The following is an 18,562-nucleotide window of genomic DNA, read 5'->3' on the forward strand; positions in this document are numbered from 1 at the left end:
TTAATCCTCACCCACCACTGTATGAACCCACTTACTGACATTATTGTGTGGTCAACCACCCAGTTCCGCTGCTGCTGCTAAGCAAGCAGCACAAGCCTTCCCACTGCTGCCAATGTGCAGATGAGTATGCCCCCCCATGCCACTATGCAAATGGCATGGCCCCCACCCCATTGCCTTGTTGCTACTACATGATCAGTGAACTTTCTGGTCCCCTTTCTGCCATGCTGTCTTGCTCCAGAGACTTGGGCCACTGCCATAGCAGCAGAAGTCATGGGGAGAATGGTTTCAGGGTATGAGTTCATGGGACACTTTCACCCCTCACAGGTTGGATGCTGCTCACAAGCCACCAGTTAGATAGGCCTGCCTTAGAGCAGTTACCTGAGGTCAGTGACTCAAGCATCAAACATGCCTGACTGCTCATCCTGTAAGGTATAAAAGCAAAAAACAGAGCAGCATGGCACTTTTCTATGTAATGTTCATCGTATTAATGTTTCACTGCATATATATTTTCTATAACAAAGCAACAAGGGAATAAGTTATTTTTGGCAACATCATGGCCACTGGAGCCAGAGAGGACTTGGCTGGCCTGCAGCTCCTACAAAGCCAGAAGGCATCCCTGGGTTGAGCACCAGTGGAACAGAACAGCACTGAAAGGTGATGCTCAAGTGTGCCGTTTGGCATTGCCTTGGGGCAGTGACAGAGACCAGGACCTTCAAGTTTTTCATGTTGCGGTTCTTTTGAATGAAACAGTGCATTTGTTGGGAAGAGAGAATATTTTGGGGGCTTCTGGGGACAGCCACAGCCCCTATGTGGGAAAGGGAAGTTGTAGGCTTGGGAAAGATGCTAGGGGACTGCCCTGCATGTGAGGCAGGGGAGTGTGGGCAGAAAACTCCTGCCTGCATAGGAAGAGGATGCTTTTAACGGCTTCACTCATGAGACCCTTCTTTTTCTTCCTACCTCATTCACCTAGCACCCTCCACTTCAAATCATTACTTTTACTTGATAGCCTCCTCTCTGAATGCTCTTTCACATCATTGGATAAAAGAAGCCATGCCTTATTAAAGCTTGTACTTCTTTGATGTAAGGTGTGATGTAAGGTCTGTAAGGTGCATCTCTACCTGGCCTTCTGCAACAACTGAGTTTAGGGTGTGAGGGTCTTCAGAGAACAGTCACGTTCACCATAATACTCCGATTCATCCCCAGATCAGGTTCGTGCCATGTGCTAAATAAAGAGTGTTTCTATGGTTCCTAAATTTCCTAAAAGACTGAAGGAAAGAGATGCTATGAAAGAGGCAGACCTTCCCTATCAAACCACTGAGGAATGTAACCAGGGAACCTTTTCTACACAACAGGACTCATATAGTCCACGTTAGTTCTGAAATTTTGGGGGGATAATCTTGTCAATCTGCCACTCACCCACAGCTCTCACTAGGACCCTATTTCTGTATCCTAACAGCAATCCTCTTCCCCCGCTTCATTCTTTCCTATCATTGGTTTAATCTCTTTCCTGTTTACATTCATCCCTCTACAGTTCCTAAAATTTCTAACTCCTGTTGCCTTCAACCAAAACTTCCCACTTCTTTCTGCTGACAAAGAACTAGGTCCCTATCCATATCTCCTTGACCCCTATAGTGACATTTGCCAACCTTGGCTTTGAGCCGTCCTCCACCCCCAAAATCACTTGCATCACCTTTCCTTTTCTATACCCACTACTTCCTCTTACTTTTTTTTCTCTCAGAGGCCTCCTGTATACATGCAGGTAAAGGCGCAACTGGATCTAATGGGTGATCCACATAATCACGCCTCCTGCCATGCTACACATGCATGGCAGGAGATACAACTGTGGGATTGCACATTAGATCCAATTGTGTAGGAGGAGCTTGATCCTGGGCTCTCCCTGACCTGGCAAAAAGCGGGCTCCCACCCACAAGGGCCATGCACAGCCAGGACCAAGAGACCCCACAACTGACAGGGCTCTGGGCCCTGGCTCCATGTCATGCACAGTGGGGGCTGAGAGCCCCACAACTGACAGAGCTCCTGGCCCTTGCTCTGTCTCACGTCACATGAGGCACAGCCAGGCCTATGAGCCCCGTCAGGTGCTGGGCTCTTAGCTCTGGTTGCGCTTGAGGCTCAACTGGGACTGGAAGCCCTGTCAGCTGCAGGGTCTCTCAGTCCCACCTATGCACGAGGCACAGCCAGGAGACTCAGATCCCACGTCGGCTGGGGGTTTCATGCATCTCCGAGCCGTGGGGATCACGGCAGTCACAATCCCCAGGACTTGGGCATTTCACTCTGGGCAAGGTGAACCTCTGCAGCTGGAAGCCCTGTCAGCTGACAAGGCTCCCAGCTGTATGGGAGACTCTGCTACATGTGCAAATTAAAACCCAATAACATCCATCTCTAAATTAGTACTTTCAAGGTCTAACTTTATCACTACTTGGAGCTTTTTATTGTGTGATAGCTATTTTGTACGAGTACCTCCGAGTTTCCCGTCTTTTGCAGATAATCTTTTGTCTGATACTACATCCATCCTCTTCTCTCATGCTCCCTCCCTGGATCACACTGTGGTGGGGGTCCTAGGCTTCTCTCTTGTTCCTGTTGCTTCTAGCTCATCCCTTATCCCTCTTCCCACTCTCTTCTCTTTTGATCAACAATGCATCAAATTTTTTTCTGCCACGTTGCTGTCATTTATCTTACCCTCCAACTGTTTTCCATTAACCTTACTTTTTAGGTATTGACTTCTGGCTCTCTCATCCTCCCTATTCTTAGTATACAGATATCCGTCTTGTTTCCTGAACTATATAAAGCTATCAGTAGGAATGAGGCAAATCAACCCAGCTGCTGGGGAGGGCTTGGGGGAGAGGCAGGAAAGGCTGCAAAAGGAGCACAGAGCGAGAACAAGGAGCAACAGAAACAGTGGGGAAATAGTGAATCCCCAGGCAGCTCTGCTTTCTTAACTACATTAAAAAAAAAAAAAAAAAAAAAAAAAAAAAATCGACAAATGCCTCTTTAACTATCTTGATGGCCCTTAAACTCACTCCTCCCTCCACTGTAATCATGGCAGCCTATAAAACACATACAGAACAAAACCAGTCCTTGTTTTATCTGGAAGAAAAAAAAAAAGGGCAGAGTTAAATCAAGGATGAATTTGGTCCATTACATGTCTATAAGTATTAGTAAGAGTAGTTACTTTAAAAAGTGAACAGGCACAACATGACAAATATGAAATGTGGACTTACCTTCCTTGTGAGTTTGTAACACCCAATGAGTTTTTATGAGCAGGAGACAACGTCTGAATTTTGCTTCCAGTGGACCCAGGTGAAGATAATCCTTTACTTGCAGGTGTAGCTTACAATTAAAGGCAAAACTATTAGATTTTGCTAGCATTTATAACAATAGTGCACTTTTATATTAATAAATTCAGTCCTCTGTAAACCATTACCTGACTATGACATATTAGCAAAAATAATCTTTGTGGGGGGGGCAGGAAGAACTAAAGCTTAGTGACATAAGCTCTCTTCTAAAACAGGAGATGCGTGTTGGCACTTTCTGCCTTTGGGGGCAAAAAATGCTATAATGCACAAGCCTGTGTAACTGCAATAAAGTAGGGGTGCTCCGATATACTGGTTGGCTATCGTATCGGCACTGATAAAAAGAAAAAAAGACATTCTTGGCTATTGGCTTTTTTTGGTCATTATAGCTGATAATTATGACCATGTGCATGGAAAAGCCTGGCAAGTGTAGCCTGGTCCCCACATCCTGCTGCCAGCCAGAGCCCGTGGCAGACTACAGGTCCTGGTGAGCAGCAGGAGAGGAAGGGAGCACTAGGGAGCGGGCACAGGGCACTGGACTCAGCAGTAAAGGGATCATTACCAGTTCCTGCTGCTGCTGCCGCCACGGCAACACTGTGCATGCAGTAGGGGCCCAAGCACCATGGCTGCCACAGAGATATTGCGCTGCGTGCAGATAAGGTAAGGTGCCACATGAGGGACATTCCGCTCCACTGGGCACCTTTGCAAAAGCAGCTTCTTCCCGGCAGCTCCAGGAACCTGGCTACACAGGTCCTGTTGGAACTGAGATAGCAGCATACTCTGGGGCTCCAAATGCACCCAGTGCTGCTGTCTGCACGAGGGTCCACCCTGCCCGCCTGGGATGGCAGCACAGGCTGCATGGGGAGCAGGGCTGTCGTTAGAAGCCGTGGACCAAGGGGCTACGTGCGTGGGAATAAGGCAGTCACCACCTTCCTTCCTCATTGAGGGCGAGAGCAGACAGGAGGCGCATGCGCGTTATAAGTGCAAAACAAACAAAAATAAGATTTATGGCAGTAGTTTAAAATGACTTGCACTATTACTAAATATTGGTTATCAGATCACCATCAGCTGATATGGTTGTTTAATCATTGGCTATCAGTGTTAGCTGAGAACATTTTTATTTTATTTTTTTTTTTTAAATCAGTGCACCCCTACAATAAAGCATTTCATGGAGATATATGAAATCAGAATAAAGCCCCATGTTGACACAATTTGCTTTATATTATATTTTTAACTGCTTGTCAATATATTAACATTTATTATTAAAAATAAACAAGCAAAGAAATAATCTGGGCACTATTGTACTACCCAGCTCATAGAAGACCCAATTCAGATGGATGCCAACCATAAAAAGATGCTTAATTACAAGTGCTTAAGCGTTTGGGCCCAAATGTTGCAAGACCCCTACCTTTTGTTTTGTAAATACCAATGCAACAAACATATGTACTTAGTAAAAAAAAAAATAAAAAAAAAAATATATAACCAAAGGCATTAGATTAGAAAAAACAAACAAACAATACATTTTCTCACATAACCCCGTCCCCCACCCAATAAAACGTGCACCTTCTTTTTGGAAGGCAAATGTGGGAAGAAAGATTTTAAGTCATGGCTGACTTTGTGACAGAGTTAAGTCCTCCTGGAAAAAGTGTCCAGGAACTGTGGCATCCCAGAATATAGTTTAGGTGAGGCAGTAGGAACTTCTTGGTATGGCAGGACATCAATAAGACCCTTGTAAGAGGAGTAGCAAGACTTTTACTTCTTTACTGTAAATAATAAACTGTTGCTTCCATACAGCAAGCTTCATCAACACATTACAAACTGCATGCAGCAGCTCACTGGCTCTTCAGCCAATGTGAAAGAATTAAACACTGGATTCCACCCATGCAGTTTGTGAATCAAGGGAGAAATGGCAGTCATACTGGCATTCATGAGACAGTTCTCTATTCTATACTGCTTCTGTTCCAATGAAGAAAATACACCTTCCCCACCTAAGACATGCACTTCAGTTTTGGAGGGCTGATTTTTGGGGAAAGGTACCTGTAGTAGGCAACCACTGATCCTTCTGGATCATGGTGCATGCATGAGAGAAAGGAGCATATGGCATGCGAGTAAATATGGTATGTGTTACTGGAAGCTATGAGCCAGTAAAAGCCACAGCTACTTAACTCACTTGTGAGACGCTATGCATTTCTAAGATAAAGCTTTTATTTCACCAATTTATTCCAGTGTGCCACTGTATACAGTTTGCTATACTATTACACTATTTTATAGTTTGAAATCAATTATTTAGAGGGTCAATGCATAATTCATAACATAACTCCATACCTGCAACAGTTTTGCTAACACTACTTGGTTGTGGTAAACGTGATGATACTGATGGTGCTGATGTTACAGAAGTTGCTTTTTTAATTGCTGCAGGTTTGTACTGTAATAATGGACATAAAAAAAAATCATTTAAATTTAAAATTGTATGACTTCCTTAAAGAGATGAACAAAGTAAGATGGTTAATGTGTCTTCCCATGCCATCTCCCAAGACCATCAATCAGCAGTTCCATTTGCTTTTCGTCAAATGTCACAAATTATTGCCTCTACTTTGAAAGGAATTTCCTGTACTTGCAATGGGGAATGCTAGACAAAGGTAAAAAATCCTGATGAGCAAAAACATTTCAACTGCATCCCAGTATATCTTCCCACCTAACTAAAATCTACCATTACTGCTCTCTCTCACTGGTCTTCTCTTGAGTTTAAGGCTACTTCTCCATCACTGAAATTTTCCTCTCTCAGAAGTAGCATTCTTTCTTTCATTCATTCATTCATTTCAAACCCCATTCACATGGCAACACCTTCAGCCAATTTAAGTACAGACTCCATGATTAATCACCTTCATGATGTCAACTCTTTTTGTTTGTGCACATTTTGCCATAAGTTAAAATGTTTTAGCTACTGTAGTAAAAGTACTACAAAAATAAAAAGAAAAAAGCACAGAATGGATGTGCTCTCTCACACACTGCTTTCTGTGCTATATCTTGCATAATTTTTTCTCCTCCAGCTTAGTTCTAGAAATCTGTCAACCATCATCACTGCATCATTGGGTATCCAAGTTACTTCCCTTCCTGAACTTCTATTAGAATTGTTCCATCTCAGTTTAATTATGAGAACATACACCTCACATCTACTCCTGTACTTTGCACGTGAAAAGCAGAGGTTCCTGACTCTCATCGTCTGAGGTATTCGCAACTATCAAACTGTGGTAATAACACTTGCTCCTCAATCACTTCAAGATCCAGTTCAAAATAAAACGGTGTTTCTTGTTGCTAAGAAGTTCTGTAAAATTATTTTAATTTACTTTACCAATAGTTTTCCTGTATGCATCCTGATGTTGTCCTCTACTTAGCATTACCTTTGCTGTTATTTCTCATAGTCTTACTTATGTTTATAAGAGGGCTTTCTTCTCTGCTACTGAAACTGTCTTCCTGCACCTTTATCATTCAGCTCTCAGCTGAATACACATACTCCTTCCTTGCCTCTGGCTCTCAATTTCCACCCTCCCCCTTTTATTTTTCAATTGTATTAATTAACTCACTAAAGTATTTTACGATGCTACGAAAAATAACTAACTGATTTGCCTTTATCACAGAGGCATAATTCAGAGGAAGGAAAATATTGAAATTCACCTGTGTTCGAGTAGGCAGTTTCCCTTTTACATCACTACACACTTTTCCTTTATTTGTAATACGTGCTGCTTGTTCCTTGCAGAAACTGATGTGTCTGTCAGCTGCATTTTCATTAAATCTTCTCTGGCAATATGGGCACTGAATGTAATCTTTAAAAAAGTAAAAACGGAACATTAAACAATTGGAGATGACGATCACTGATTTTACGAAACTATATAAAACAGACATGCTAGAGGAAATTAAGGTCCTCAGAAGATAACAATACAAATATGGAGTTGAGGTAAATCCTAACAGCCAAAGGTCTGGCAATCTAAAGAAAAGACAAGCTTCTCATCTAATCCATAACGGCCAAAAGGAAGGTTGGGAGTGGGAAGCAGTTCAAATCAGGCTACAACAAAACAATGCTGAGAGGCCAGGCAGAAGGAAAGGTGGCCAAAATGTCTGAGAAAGAGTAGAGCAAAGAGCTGAACTACTACAGAGACGATGAGAAGAGAAAGGACTGAACGGAGCAGTAGAACTCTGTTCAATTACATTTTCAAAACACCCTGTATTATTGTGAGTATATAAGATATACAAATTAAGTTTGTATTGATGGTTTTCAGACTAATCCTGACTATCAACTGTTCTTACTGAAGGCAATGGAAAAAGTTTTGCCTATTTAACAAGTAAAATGGAGTATCTAGTCAGACAAGACATTTTAACTAATGCAATCAGTATTATCCTGGTGTAAAAGAAGAAAAGAAAAAAAAACAGTCAAAGATGCAAGCCTCTAAAATTGAGGTAACTTTACCCAATGCTATGCAGAATTACCCTTGAAAGAATGAGGGGTCAAACTCTGCTAGTCTAAATTACATTGATTTAAGTCTTATCTGCCCACTTCCATCCCAGGGTAGTTCATCTCTCAATTCAAACAAGGTACTACCCCCAGGGATAGGCAACCCCAGGCACATATGCCACAGCGTGGCATAGAAAGACATTGTTTGGCATGTGCACCTCGGGACAGCTGACAGGGGAGCCACAAGGGGCTTGATCCTTGTTGTGGCAGTGCAGCCCCAGCCCCTTTCCTACCATCCGCCTCGAGGCACGTGTACACCTACCACTGGTTTTGAGCTAGGCCAGGGCTCTACGGATCCTAGTACAGCTGCTTGCAGCCTCCCCACCACCTGTGAGCAGCACAGTGTGCATCAGGGGCCTGCCTAGAGCCTGGGCTGGCTGGCAGGTAGCTGGGAAGCTACAAGTAGCAGCAGCAGAGTCTGTGGAGCCCCAGACCAGATCATCGCTGCTGGTGGGTGTGTAAGGAGTGACCTAGAAACCTCTACTCAAAGACAAAGAAGAAGAGAATGCTATGTGAAGAATGCCCATCTGCAATGATAAGGAGGAGACAGTCTTAGATAAAGGGGACTTGAAAACAAAAGAAGAAACAGAGTACTGGGTTAAAGGGCTCATTAAAATACTAAAAATCACACCACTAGGTGGGGAAAAAGTATGCTAATTAAACACACATGTATGTATATGAGATGCATGGCTAAAACACAGGTATAGAGACATGCTCAGTAAAGAACTTCTTGCGTCACTCACTTATAACCAATCATCAAACAAGCACGCTTGCGAAGGCTTGAAGACTCCTGTATAAGAGATGCTTAGAAGTAGTAGTGGGTGTGCTTGTTACGTGAATTATTCTGTTTGCACCATTTATTGCTAGCAATAAACCTTCTTTGTACTTTCACCCCTGGTATCTTTATTGGCCTTTGCATACCGGGCACGATCCCAGACTTGAGCTGAGACACAACAGGTGCACATGTGCCTTGGAGCAGACAGCAGAGAAGAGGCCAGGTCTGCACTGTCACAAGAATCGGGTCACTCATGGCTCCTCCACTATCCAACCTTGGCACACCAGCATCTTACAAGTTGAGGTTGCAGGTGTTTTTGGAACTCTGCCCAAAAATGTTGCCAACACCTTTACTACTCATTTTCCAGTCCCCTAGAGGCAACATGCAGTAATAGCTACACATTTGTCTGTTCTTGATTCCTGTATAATTTATATAGATACAAATCCCAACGTAAAACACATTGTGATAGGTGAACGTCTGTCCACACCTGAATCAAGGGGAAAAAAAGAAGCCCAAATGCTATATAGGCATCTTTAAGGAATGCAATGGGACAATTTGTACCCCACATTGTTTTCATAACAATCTTAATCAAATGGGAGTGCAGTCCCTCCTATTATTCAAGACACGTAAATATTCTTCTCATTGTCCAGTAGCATTGCAGTAGCTGAATGCAGGTTTTTCTCTATTAACTTAAACCAAAAAGTACCAATATGTTTATATGAAGCAAAGCACACTCCAGACTTGACAGACTCAAGTGGCTCAAAAATGCTTTCCAGCCCCATTAGGCTAATTCACAATGGCATGAAGAATGGACAAACAACAGAATACACCTCCTAAGAAAGTGAAAATGAGCACTCAGCAGTAAGAAGCATGGATACATCCAGTGCTATTTTATATAATCAAAAAATTTAAAAACAAAACACATTATCCACAATATTTTTTTTTACCTTGAAATTGAGGCAATAGTTTAAAACAGATGAGACTGAAGATAAGAACTTTAGGCCAGGGGGTTTCAACTGGGGGTATGCGTACCACTGTGGGTACTTGGGAAGGCCTCCGGGGGTAGGCGCCAGTGGGGTGCTATCACCAGCATGTCCGCCACTGACACGCTTGCTGATCAGCCACGGGTTGCCAATCAGCCACTGGGGGACATCCCTCCCTCCCCCTGTCCCAATCAACTGGCTGCTGGGGGACCCCCACTCATCAGGCCACTGGGGGACTCCTGCATTCTCACCTGGCCACTGGGGGTACACTGACCCATAAAAAGGTTGAAAACCCCTGCTTTAGGCAATCATAACTTTTTAATCTGAGAATAAGATAGCCCAGATATTGGGCCAACTATTTTGAGGTTTTAGTTTGTTTGGGGTTTTTTGGCTAGAAAAAAACCCAACAAAATCAAAATTCTTCATCTGAGTGTTAGCAGCTATCAAGGAAAGCATGCCTAATAGTCTGATTTATTAAATGTTCTTTATAAGTACTTTTCTTTTGATCTTTTAACTAGGTCTTCTTAGAGCAAGATAAAGCAGCACATTTTTAATGAAATACTGAATTGTTAGATTTTTTGGAAAAGGAAACACACACTATAAAACTCTCTCTCAGATAATATAGCTCTCCCAACCATAGGGTTGGTCCAATAAAAGATATTACAATAAACCTTGTTTCTCATATTTAAAAAATCCTGTGAAAACAGATCATAGAAAAGAAGGTAACAGAAATAATAGGATCTTAGCATTTCTTAGCTAGTCAGAAGCAATAATCACAACTGAGCATCATTCATTCTCTGCATCACTAATATCAGACGGCAGCTCTCTGTGTGCATCTTCATAAGCATCTTATTGCAATGCATTCCTTATCACATTAATACATATACTATGACAAATTCTTTAAACACACATCTAAAAAAGGTTCTCATTTCACATACCGGGATCATATGAAGGTGGGGGTGGTGGAGGAAGTTTTCCTCCGTCCTTAAAATTAAGGCCTTTGGCCGCTCGTATTGTTGCTATAAATTCCTCATGCTTTCGTCTCCAGTTGGATTGTTTTTTGGGGGGTTCTGGCTAAGAAGTCAACAGAAAAACAAAGCTTTTACAGGTTTAGAGGTTTTACTCTGCAGTGAATATGCCAAATTTCATATAATATCATAGTGTGTTATGCATATAACATTATAATCCTAACTGATCCTAAAGATGTTCGGCCTCTCAAAGTACCTTTAGATGCTTAGATAAAGGCATAATAGGATCTGATGCGTGATCCATACAAACATGCCCCCCTGCCATACCACACGCACATGAAAAGATACATGACTGTGGAATCCAGCATCAGATCCTATCACACTTTATTGACCATGCAGGGGGAGCCCAAGATTGTGATACTAGTCTCCCTCTGCACTGGCTCCCACTGCTGCCATCCCTGGAAGCTGATGAGGCTTGGGGGGAGGGGAGGGGGGGGCAGGGGGGTGTAAGTGTTCTCCACAATGCCTCCATTGAGAGCCCTGCAGCTGACAAGTCTTGTGAGGGGACAGCATTCCCCACATTGTCCCCCCTGCAAGCCCATCAGCTGCTGGCCTCACAGGTTGGGAAGTGTAGGGAATGCTCCCCTCCCTTTCTCCCCTGTGAGCTTGTCAGCTATGGGGCTCACAGGGAGGACAGTGTAGGAACGCTGCTGCCACTGCAACCTTTGTCCACTGCAGGTCTCTCAGTGGGGCCATGTGGGAAATGCCGCTCCCCTCCTCCTATGAACCTTGTCAGGTGGGAACACTGCCCCCCCTGCAAGCCTTGTCATCTGTAGAACTCGCAGGGTGGGGGGCAGCACAGGGAATGCTATTGCCACTGCAAACCTCATTAGCTGCAGAGCTGGCAGCAGATGGTTCACTTATGTTGCTGGGAGCTCCTTGCCATTATTTGAACAAGTCAAAGTTAGACATTTTTTGTGGAATAACTTTGTGGCTTATTCCTTGTTTTATCATGATACTAACTGATCAAACATGTGGCTGAGTTGCACTTAAGGCATGATTAGCCAGTTAATCTCGCCTTAAGTGCAACTTCTTGGTACTTCCAAAGAAACACACTCTTGACAAAAGAATAGCATCTTATTCAGCCCCTAAACAGAAATGGCACAAAATATGTGCATTAGAAATACAAAGACAAAATGGTTTTTACAAGCAATGACTGGCATTTCATAAAAAATTGATCTGCAGGACCTCTATTTTCATCTCTCTAGCATTAAACCAGAGCCAGTATTTAGCATGACAGCATATGATAAGTCTGCACTAAATTGCAAGCTGCATTTAGTAACCTCTCCATGTCACACTATGTTGGGTGCACACATAATTTTGTCCAAGGCAAACCTATATGGATGTGGCTAACCTGCTCAGGAAAGAAGACCATCACCTTGAAGGACCATTGCTGGGCCCCTTCCCTGCCCCCCTCCAGCAATCTAGAATCATCACTTTGATGTTCTCAAAACTGCTGCTCCAACCCCCTGGATTAATGGATATAATAGATCTTGTACAAAGGCTCCCATCATAGCTTTGAGCAAATGGAAATAATTTTTTTTAGGTTGGCCATTTGACTGGTCCAACACCCCACCCCTCCAAAAAACAAAACAAAACAAAACAAAAAACCTGGTCAATTAACCAGTCAAAGATTGTCAAATAACGGACAAATATTTGAGACATGAATTTATTAGAACAGTGAAGAGAGAGACTTTAATCTTCAGTAGCTTAGATATCTATGCTAATTACAAAAACAAGTTAGTTAGCTGTTATTGTGAAACTATGAAATTAAATGCTAAAAAAGTGCAATGAATTTTTATATCTATCAGCAGATAGGCAAGCATAAGTGTGAACAATATTCAAGACTGAACAGAATTCTTCTTTTCCCTTATCTCAAAACCTCAGGATCAGACTGAACAGTTCAAAAAATAAATTAAAAGATAAACATACACACAGCAACCATAAAAGACAAAACGGTTAACATACCTGCGTTTAAGTGGGCAGCAGACCAACCTTTTTGAGTATTTTGCTATTTGCATTTGGAAATGCCTAGACACAGTAGATAGCCAGTAGGAGAAGCTTTTCTGTGCTGCTGGGTTCTGTTTTTCCCCTCAACACAGAGTAGCTCCTGCAGCCCCATGTGGCTTAATGGAGTGGGGGAGCATTAGAAGGGAAAGGAGTCTGAAACTCAGGGAAAAGTAGCCGTGTAAAAGATGTGTGCTCCTAGATAGAGCGTGTGCATTGATGGTGTATTCTCCAACTCCTACAGGACTGAGGATCAAGGAGCTTTCCCTCCAGCCCTTAATAAGAGATGCAGTAAAAGGGTAGGCAACCATCTATACAAAGACATTCTTGGCTTCCTGGTATATTTGACAAATCCTGACTGAGGTTATAATTGCACTGGTTCCAACACCTGGAATAGTCAGATTATGAGTCCCATAGCTCAGGTCTCAGTTTTACAGACAGAGAGATAACAGCATATATTAGGTCTTAGCAGATAGTCACAAAAGACTGGTTTCTGTCCAGGACAAAGACTGAGACAGATTATAGTACTGGAAGAGAGTATTAGTCTTGAAAACAATAACACTAATACATCAGATTTAAGAAAAAGGCCATGGTGGTTACCACCTTTTTCTTCTGCTCTTGCAGCATTTTGATTTCAGCGATCATAGCAGCTAATATCTTATTAAAATACTAGGGGTTATTTCTTTATATCTTTGAAAAACTGATGTAAATTAGATGAACCATATTTTTATGCATACGTACAGTATTTTCTCTAAAAATTATAATAGACAGAGGCTTCACATACCCGTGGCTTAAGAGGTTTTACTGTAGAAATATCAGTTCCTTCTGCCCTCTGTCTGCTGGAATCAAATGTCTTTCTTCTCTTACTGGAAGTTTTTTGGCAAATAGGTGCATGTTTTTTCTGTCAGAAGAGAAAAGAAACACACAGTATGCAAATTTATATTTGGAAATGCAAATGACAGCATTCTTTCATTCTTCCTTTCCAGGTATTTAAATCAGCAAATAAAAAAGCCAACCAGAAAGAAGAGGCTTAGAGGTAAGAACAGTATCACGTTCATGCTTATGTCACAAATATTTCCTTATTGAATCCCCATGCATTTCTTAAATAGCACATAAACAATCAAACAAATTCAAGTAAACAGGGGAAAAAGTAGCACAAGGAATATTTTTATTCACCTACATTATTAAAACTACTTACACAAAGTGAATTTATTGGACAAATATCATCTACCTAATCAACAGTGTAAGTCCATACTCGATATATGCATTCAAATACAAGAGTAACCCTATTTTTCACGTGTACCTCAAACTTTAATATCTTACTTTTTGCATTGAGGTTCACAGGGACACTACGGGTTAAGAAAAAAAGTTCTGAAGAGGAAAATTAAGTTGTGTATTCCAGGATTATCAGTTTAAGTAGTTTTTAAAAAAAAAAATGTATAGGTTTCAAGTATTTTATAGCCAGGATGGTCAAAGACAAAGTAACAAATAAAGGCCTCGAACTTTTAACTTGATAAAAATCAAGTTATAAAAAAACAACAACAACAAAACCCCAGTTAAGTAGATATGACACTAGAAAGTAGACCAGATTGGGGAAGACTAATAAAACTCGCAATTAATCAGTCTGGGACAGAATGGTATTAAACTTTAGAAAACCAGACGGAAACAACAACCGACTCTTGGGTGCCCAATATGAGATGCCTTTGAAAAGGTGTAATTAAAAATTAAAAGCCCTTTAAGAGTTTCAAGTTGGACACTGAACAACCAAAATACTTGGAAACCCTAGTATCTTTTGAAAAATTAAGCCTAGATGCTTAGCTCCAGTATCTCTGAGGTATCATATTACTCTATTATGCTCAGATTGGTATGTCTAATCTATTAAAAAAGAATCAATAGGGAAGGTGCTACTGCTACTCACCAGTGCTAATAGAAAGAATGTTCTTCCACAAATCTTACATGGTAATAGGTCTCCACTTTGCACTGTAGGTTCATTTTCTAATAAAAGCAAAACAAGACATACACATTTATTATATATGTATAGATACGGAATTTTTTGGCCTATGACCAATCTATAAATGTAATAGAGTTTAGTGTCAAAAAATTAATTCCCATCTATGCTAATCCACTTCTAGTTTCCTTCCATTTCATAAAAAAGGGCTTTCATGTCTGCATTTAACATACCAATTTATCTGTTGTATCAGTTGGGGCCAGACTTCCATAGCAACACAAGTGGACTCCGATAGCCATGTTTCATATAATTTAGAAAAATCCTGAATAAAGGAAAGAATAATCAATGCCATTACAGCAGATGCTTATTTATGGCAACACCTTATAAGTAGAAACCTACTCAATTCACAATTTTGTAGAAACCGCAAAATCTGGCATTGTCCACAAAATAAAAAACAAAACAAAAAACTTATTAAAAATAAACTGCTAGCTCCCCAGAGGGGAGTGACCAAAATAGCATCTGCCTTTCCCCCCCATCCCTTGCCACTGATTGGCTGAGAGGGCTGCCCGTAGCGTGGCCCCACCCCTCTCTGCCAATCAGCAGTAAGGGGTGGGACTGCACCACAGACAGCCCTCTTGACCAACCAGTGGTGAGGGGTGGGGCCCATCAGTGGTGAGGGGTGGGGCCCTGGCCCCTTGGCCAGAGGAGTGGGGGAACCCCACAGCAATAAGCACATGAAAACAGCAGTCAGCGCCGCAATCAGCCCACAAAAATTGGCTGCCTGGCTCCTCAATTTTGATAGATCCCTACTCGTAAGAGCAACAACTACTTGCCAGCAACATTTCTCCTAGGAACATTTTCCTACTACATATTTTTTACCTGGTAACAGCAAAATATCTACTGCCTAAGAGCAACCTTTATGAAGGGTGGATGTGACGTAAATCACAATGTCCAACAGTAGGTGTGGGTTATATATATATATATATATTTTGTGGGGTGGTCAAAACCAGACCAAATGCCAAGTCTCCCACTTAAAGAAAAAAATCAACACTATGAGAGTCTATCGAGCTCCCAGGGTTAATCAAAACCAAGCTGCAGTTAAAGAAGTTGCGCTGACTAAGCAGGATACAACATGGAAGCAGAGGGAGAAACTGACAATAAAAACAGACTGGGGAAGAGCTGTTGAAGTAACGACAACTCTCAGAGAAAAAAAAAAAAGTAATGAAACTCCTGATTTCCAATTCAAATCAACTCTGACTCATGATCTCCTGATAGAGAGAACAAATCTAGGGATTTTCTTCTTCTGGCCCATGTAGAGAGCACCAAGCTGGTAGGTCTGTGAAGGGGAAGGGGCAAAGGGGGAGGGAAGGGGTGGTGGTGGCAGATTGAGGTCCCCCCAAAGTGAGGGAGGGAGTGGGGCAGGAGCTGGGGTGCATGGGGCCTGGGTGAATCATGCAACAGAGCCGTGTGTGTGTGTGTGTGTGTGTGTGTGTGTGTGTGTGTGTGTGTGTGTCCTCCCAGCCTAGCTGCTGCCCCTCACTCCTGACCCATAGCAGCTTGCATCTTGCCAGGGTGTGTGAGGACCCTCCTCCCTGGGCTTCAAACCCCACACACACCCACAGCACCCCACACCTTCACAAATACCCCCCCCCCACACACACACACAACCACTTCAAAAATAGCATCTCATGATGCACTTAAAAAAAAAAATAAAATCAAGAGATTTGGAATGAGTTTGTCTCATGATTTTTGACACAGTGGGGTTGGCAATACTGCTACTGTAAACATAGGTATGAAAGAAAGCACCGTGCTGACATGGCTGTCTTTCTTTGATTCAAAGAGAAAAGGGAACATGGTCCAGAAAGCACAGCTCCTGCAATCATATAAAAGGCTACTGAGCTTGCTGCTTCAGCTAGACTGCATGATTTTAAGAAAAGGGATGGCTCGTTCACAAGGCATAAGGAATGTTTTAATGGGAGAGGGAGAGACAGAGAGAAAGGGGAAGGGGAAAAAGAGAATGGAGAGAGACAGTCAGCAGATAAACCAGGAGCTGAGCAATGGCAGAGTGGAAGACTCTCTTGCATTTTTTAAGTCTTCCCCACCTGACATCTACTATGTGGACACTGCAGGTCTGCATCTGAAAGGACTCTGTAAGAAAGAGGACGTGGGAAGAAAAATAAGAAACCTTGAAAAATGGAAAAGGATCCTCTCACCCTGTCAAAGAGGGCAATGGTGTTCATCTGTGCCAACAGAAGGGACTGACAAAAGCCCTGCTGATTAGGAAATCAAAACATCTTGATGCTTTCTAAAGGACATCATTAAACCTCTTTGCACCTGCCTGGATTTCCACTTGACTGAAAAAGTGGAATAGTCAACTTAAAGAATTTTTTTTTGCAAATACCTAGTTATTTCCAAACTTAATCAAGAGGGTGATTATTTTGATGAAAATCCACCTCTATCAAAATTAGAAGCTTTGAAGGCTTGCAATTTATTTCGGCAATACTCACAGCCAAAAGGGCTCAGTGAAAATTTCCAAAACAAAACTGTTACTGAAAAGTAGTGGAGCTACTAACAGAGTTCTTTCACCCAAAATGAGCAAATATACCCTTTTAAAATTAATTTACAAGCCGGATACTCAATCTACAGTGGGTATCACAAAGTGCACTCAATGCTGCTCTTCTCATGCAGCATACGTAAACACCTCCAAACATGTTTTTAAGCTCTCAGAATTTAGTAATAAAGTATGCTTATTTTTGCTGTTACAGTATTACCAAATTTACTTTAAGTAGAAGACGAGCCCCTCCCCTCCCATTTAACATGGAGGAAAAAGCTCTTGCCTTACAATCAAGCAAGAGGCAGTGGGGATCAAGGGTTTGGAGTCAGAGCCAGAGCTGCCACCTTCCCCGTCCCCCAGCCTCTGCAGGACCCACCACTCCTCCCCTGCATCCCCCATTTCTCACCCTCACTCCCCACATGGTTTCTTCCCCCCGCCCCTCTCCAGGCTGAAGCAGCAGTGTTACCTCCATGTTGCTGCTATGGGGCTAGGCTGGAGCCATGTTCCATGCCCCAGGCTGCAGCAGGGACAAAGCATGCCAGCATGGAGCAAAAGTAAAGAGGCAGGCAGGGGGAAGATAAACTGGGGGGAGGGGAAGAGAAGGGGGGGCAGAAGTGGCATGAAGGGATGAGGAGGTGGGAACAAGGAAAGAGGGAATTAGGGCAGCCTGAGGCTGAGGGGGGCAGGCAACAGGAGGAAAGTTACCTGCTTCTCTCACTACCTGCTTCTCTCACTGCCTGCCCCTCCTGCCTCCCCAGTACCTGCCCTACAACTGCCTCCACCACTGTCTGTCTGCCACCACCTGCCCCCTTACTTCCTCCCTCACCACCTCTCCCCCACCACCTGCAGTAGCGGGGAGGAAATAATTTAAGATGATCCTCCAATAATTAGATTCCATATGTGGAAAATTATAATAAATTTATAAATGTATACATTTCCCATGTGTGGAATCTAATTATGAGGGTGGTGTCATCTGACATTCAGGGTCATCTTTTGTCTAGGTAAATACAGTAATATTGTATATATTACTAGCGAATTGCCCATCAAGAATGATGCGGGGGGGGGGGGGGGGGGGATGCAGAGACAACAGGGCTGATGGGTGGGTAATCAGGTCTGTTATCTCTCATCTCCATATACTGCTGTTAACAAGGACATTAATCTCTGGAGACAACAAACTCCTTATGCCTAAAGAAGGGTGTTTCTGCCCGAAAGTTTGCAAAGAACAATTTTTCCAACATTTAGTTGGTCTAGTAAAAGATACCACATTTACCCAAAGAAGCTTGTCTGCCTATGATCTCTGGAGAGAAATCCAGAGTTTGAGAACTGAAATTAAGCACCACAGAGATGCTTAATGGGATGTTCTAGACTGAGCACTAAGTCCCGTCGGGTAGAGGGGTTTTCTTTAATCTTTACTAATCTATAGAGGAGCCTCTAGGAATCCCATAA

At 42.5% G+C, this 18,562-nt stretch overlaps 1 protein-coding gene across 2 annotated transcripts in view; it reads right to left on the reverse strand.

Annotated features, from left to right (window-relative positions):
• Nucleotides 1-18,562, reverse strand: part of ZC2HC1A (zinc finger C2HC-type containing 1A) — a 49,554-nt gene that overhangs the window by 18,139 nt on the left and 12,853 nt on the right. For both annotated transcript variants that reach the window (XM_006259003.3, XM_006259004.4), the window contains exons 2-7: nt 14,533-14,609; nt 13,399-13,515; nt 10,518-10,653; nt 6,987-7,135; nt 5,637-5,736; nt 3,240-3,348 (exon numbers count right to left, since the gene is read on the reverse strand). In XM_006259003.3, the coding sequence (XP_006259065.1) occupies nt 3,240-3,348; nt 5,637-5,736; nt 6,987-7,135; nt 10,518-10,653; nt 13,399-13,515; nt 14,533-14,609 (688 nt within the window). The remainder of the gene's footprint in view (nt 1-3,239; nt 3,349-5,636; nt 5,737-6,986; nt 7,136-10,517; nt 10,654-13,398; nt 13,516-14,532; nt 14,610-18,562) is intronic.

This window comes from Alligator mississippiensis, chromosome 3 (genome assembly GCF_030867095.1).
Source record: "Alligator mississippiensis isolate rAllMis1 chromosome 3, rAllMis1, whole genome shotgun sequence".
Taxonomy (NCBI): Eukaryota; Metazoa; Chordata; order Crocodylia; family Alligatoridae; genus Alligator; species Alligator mississippiensis.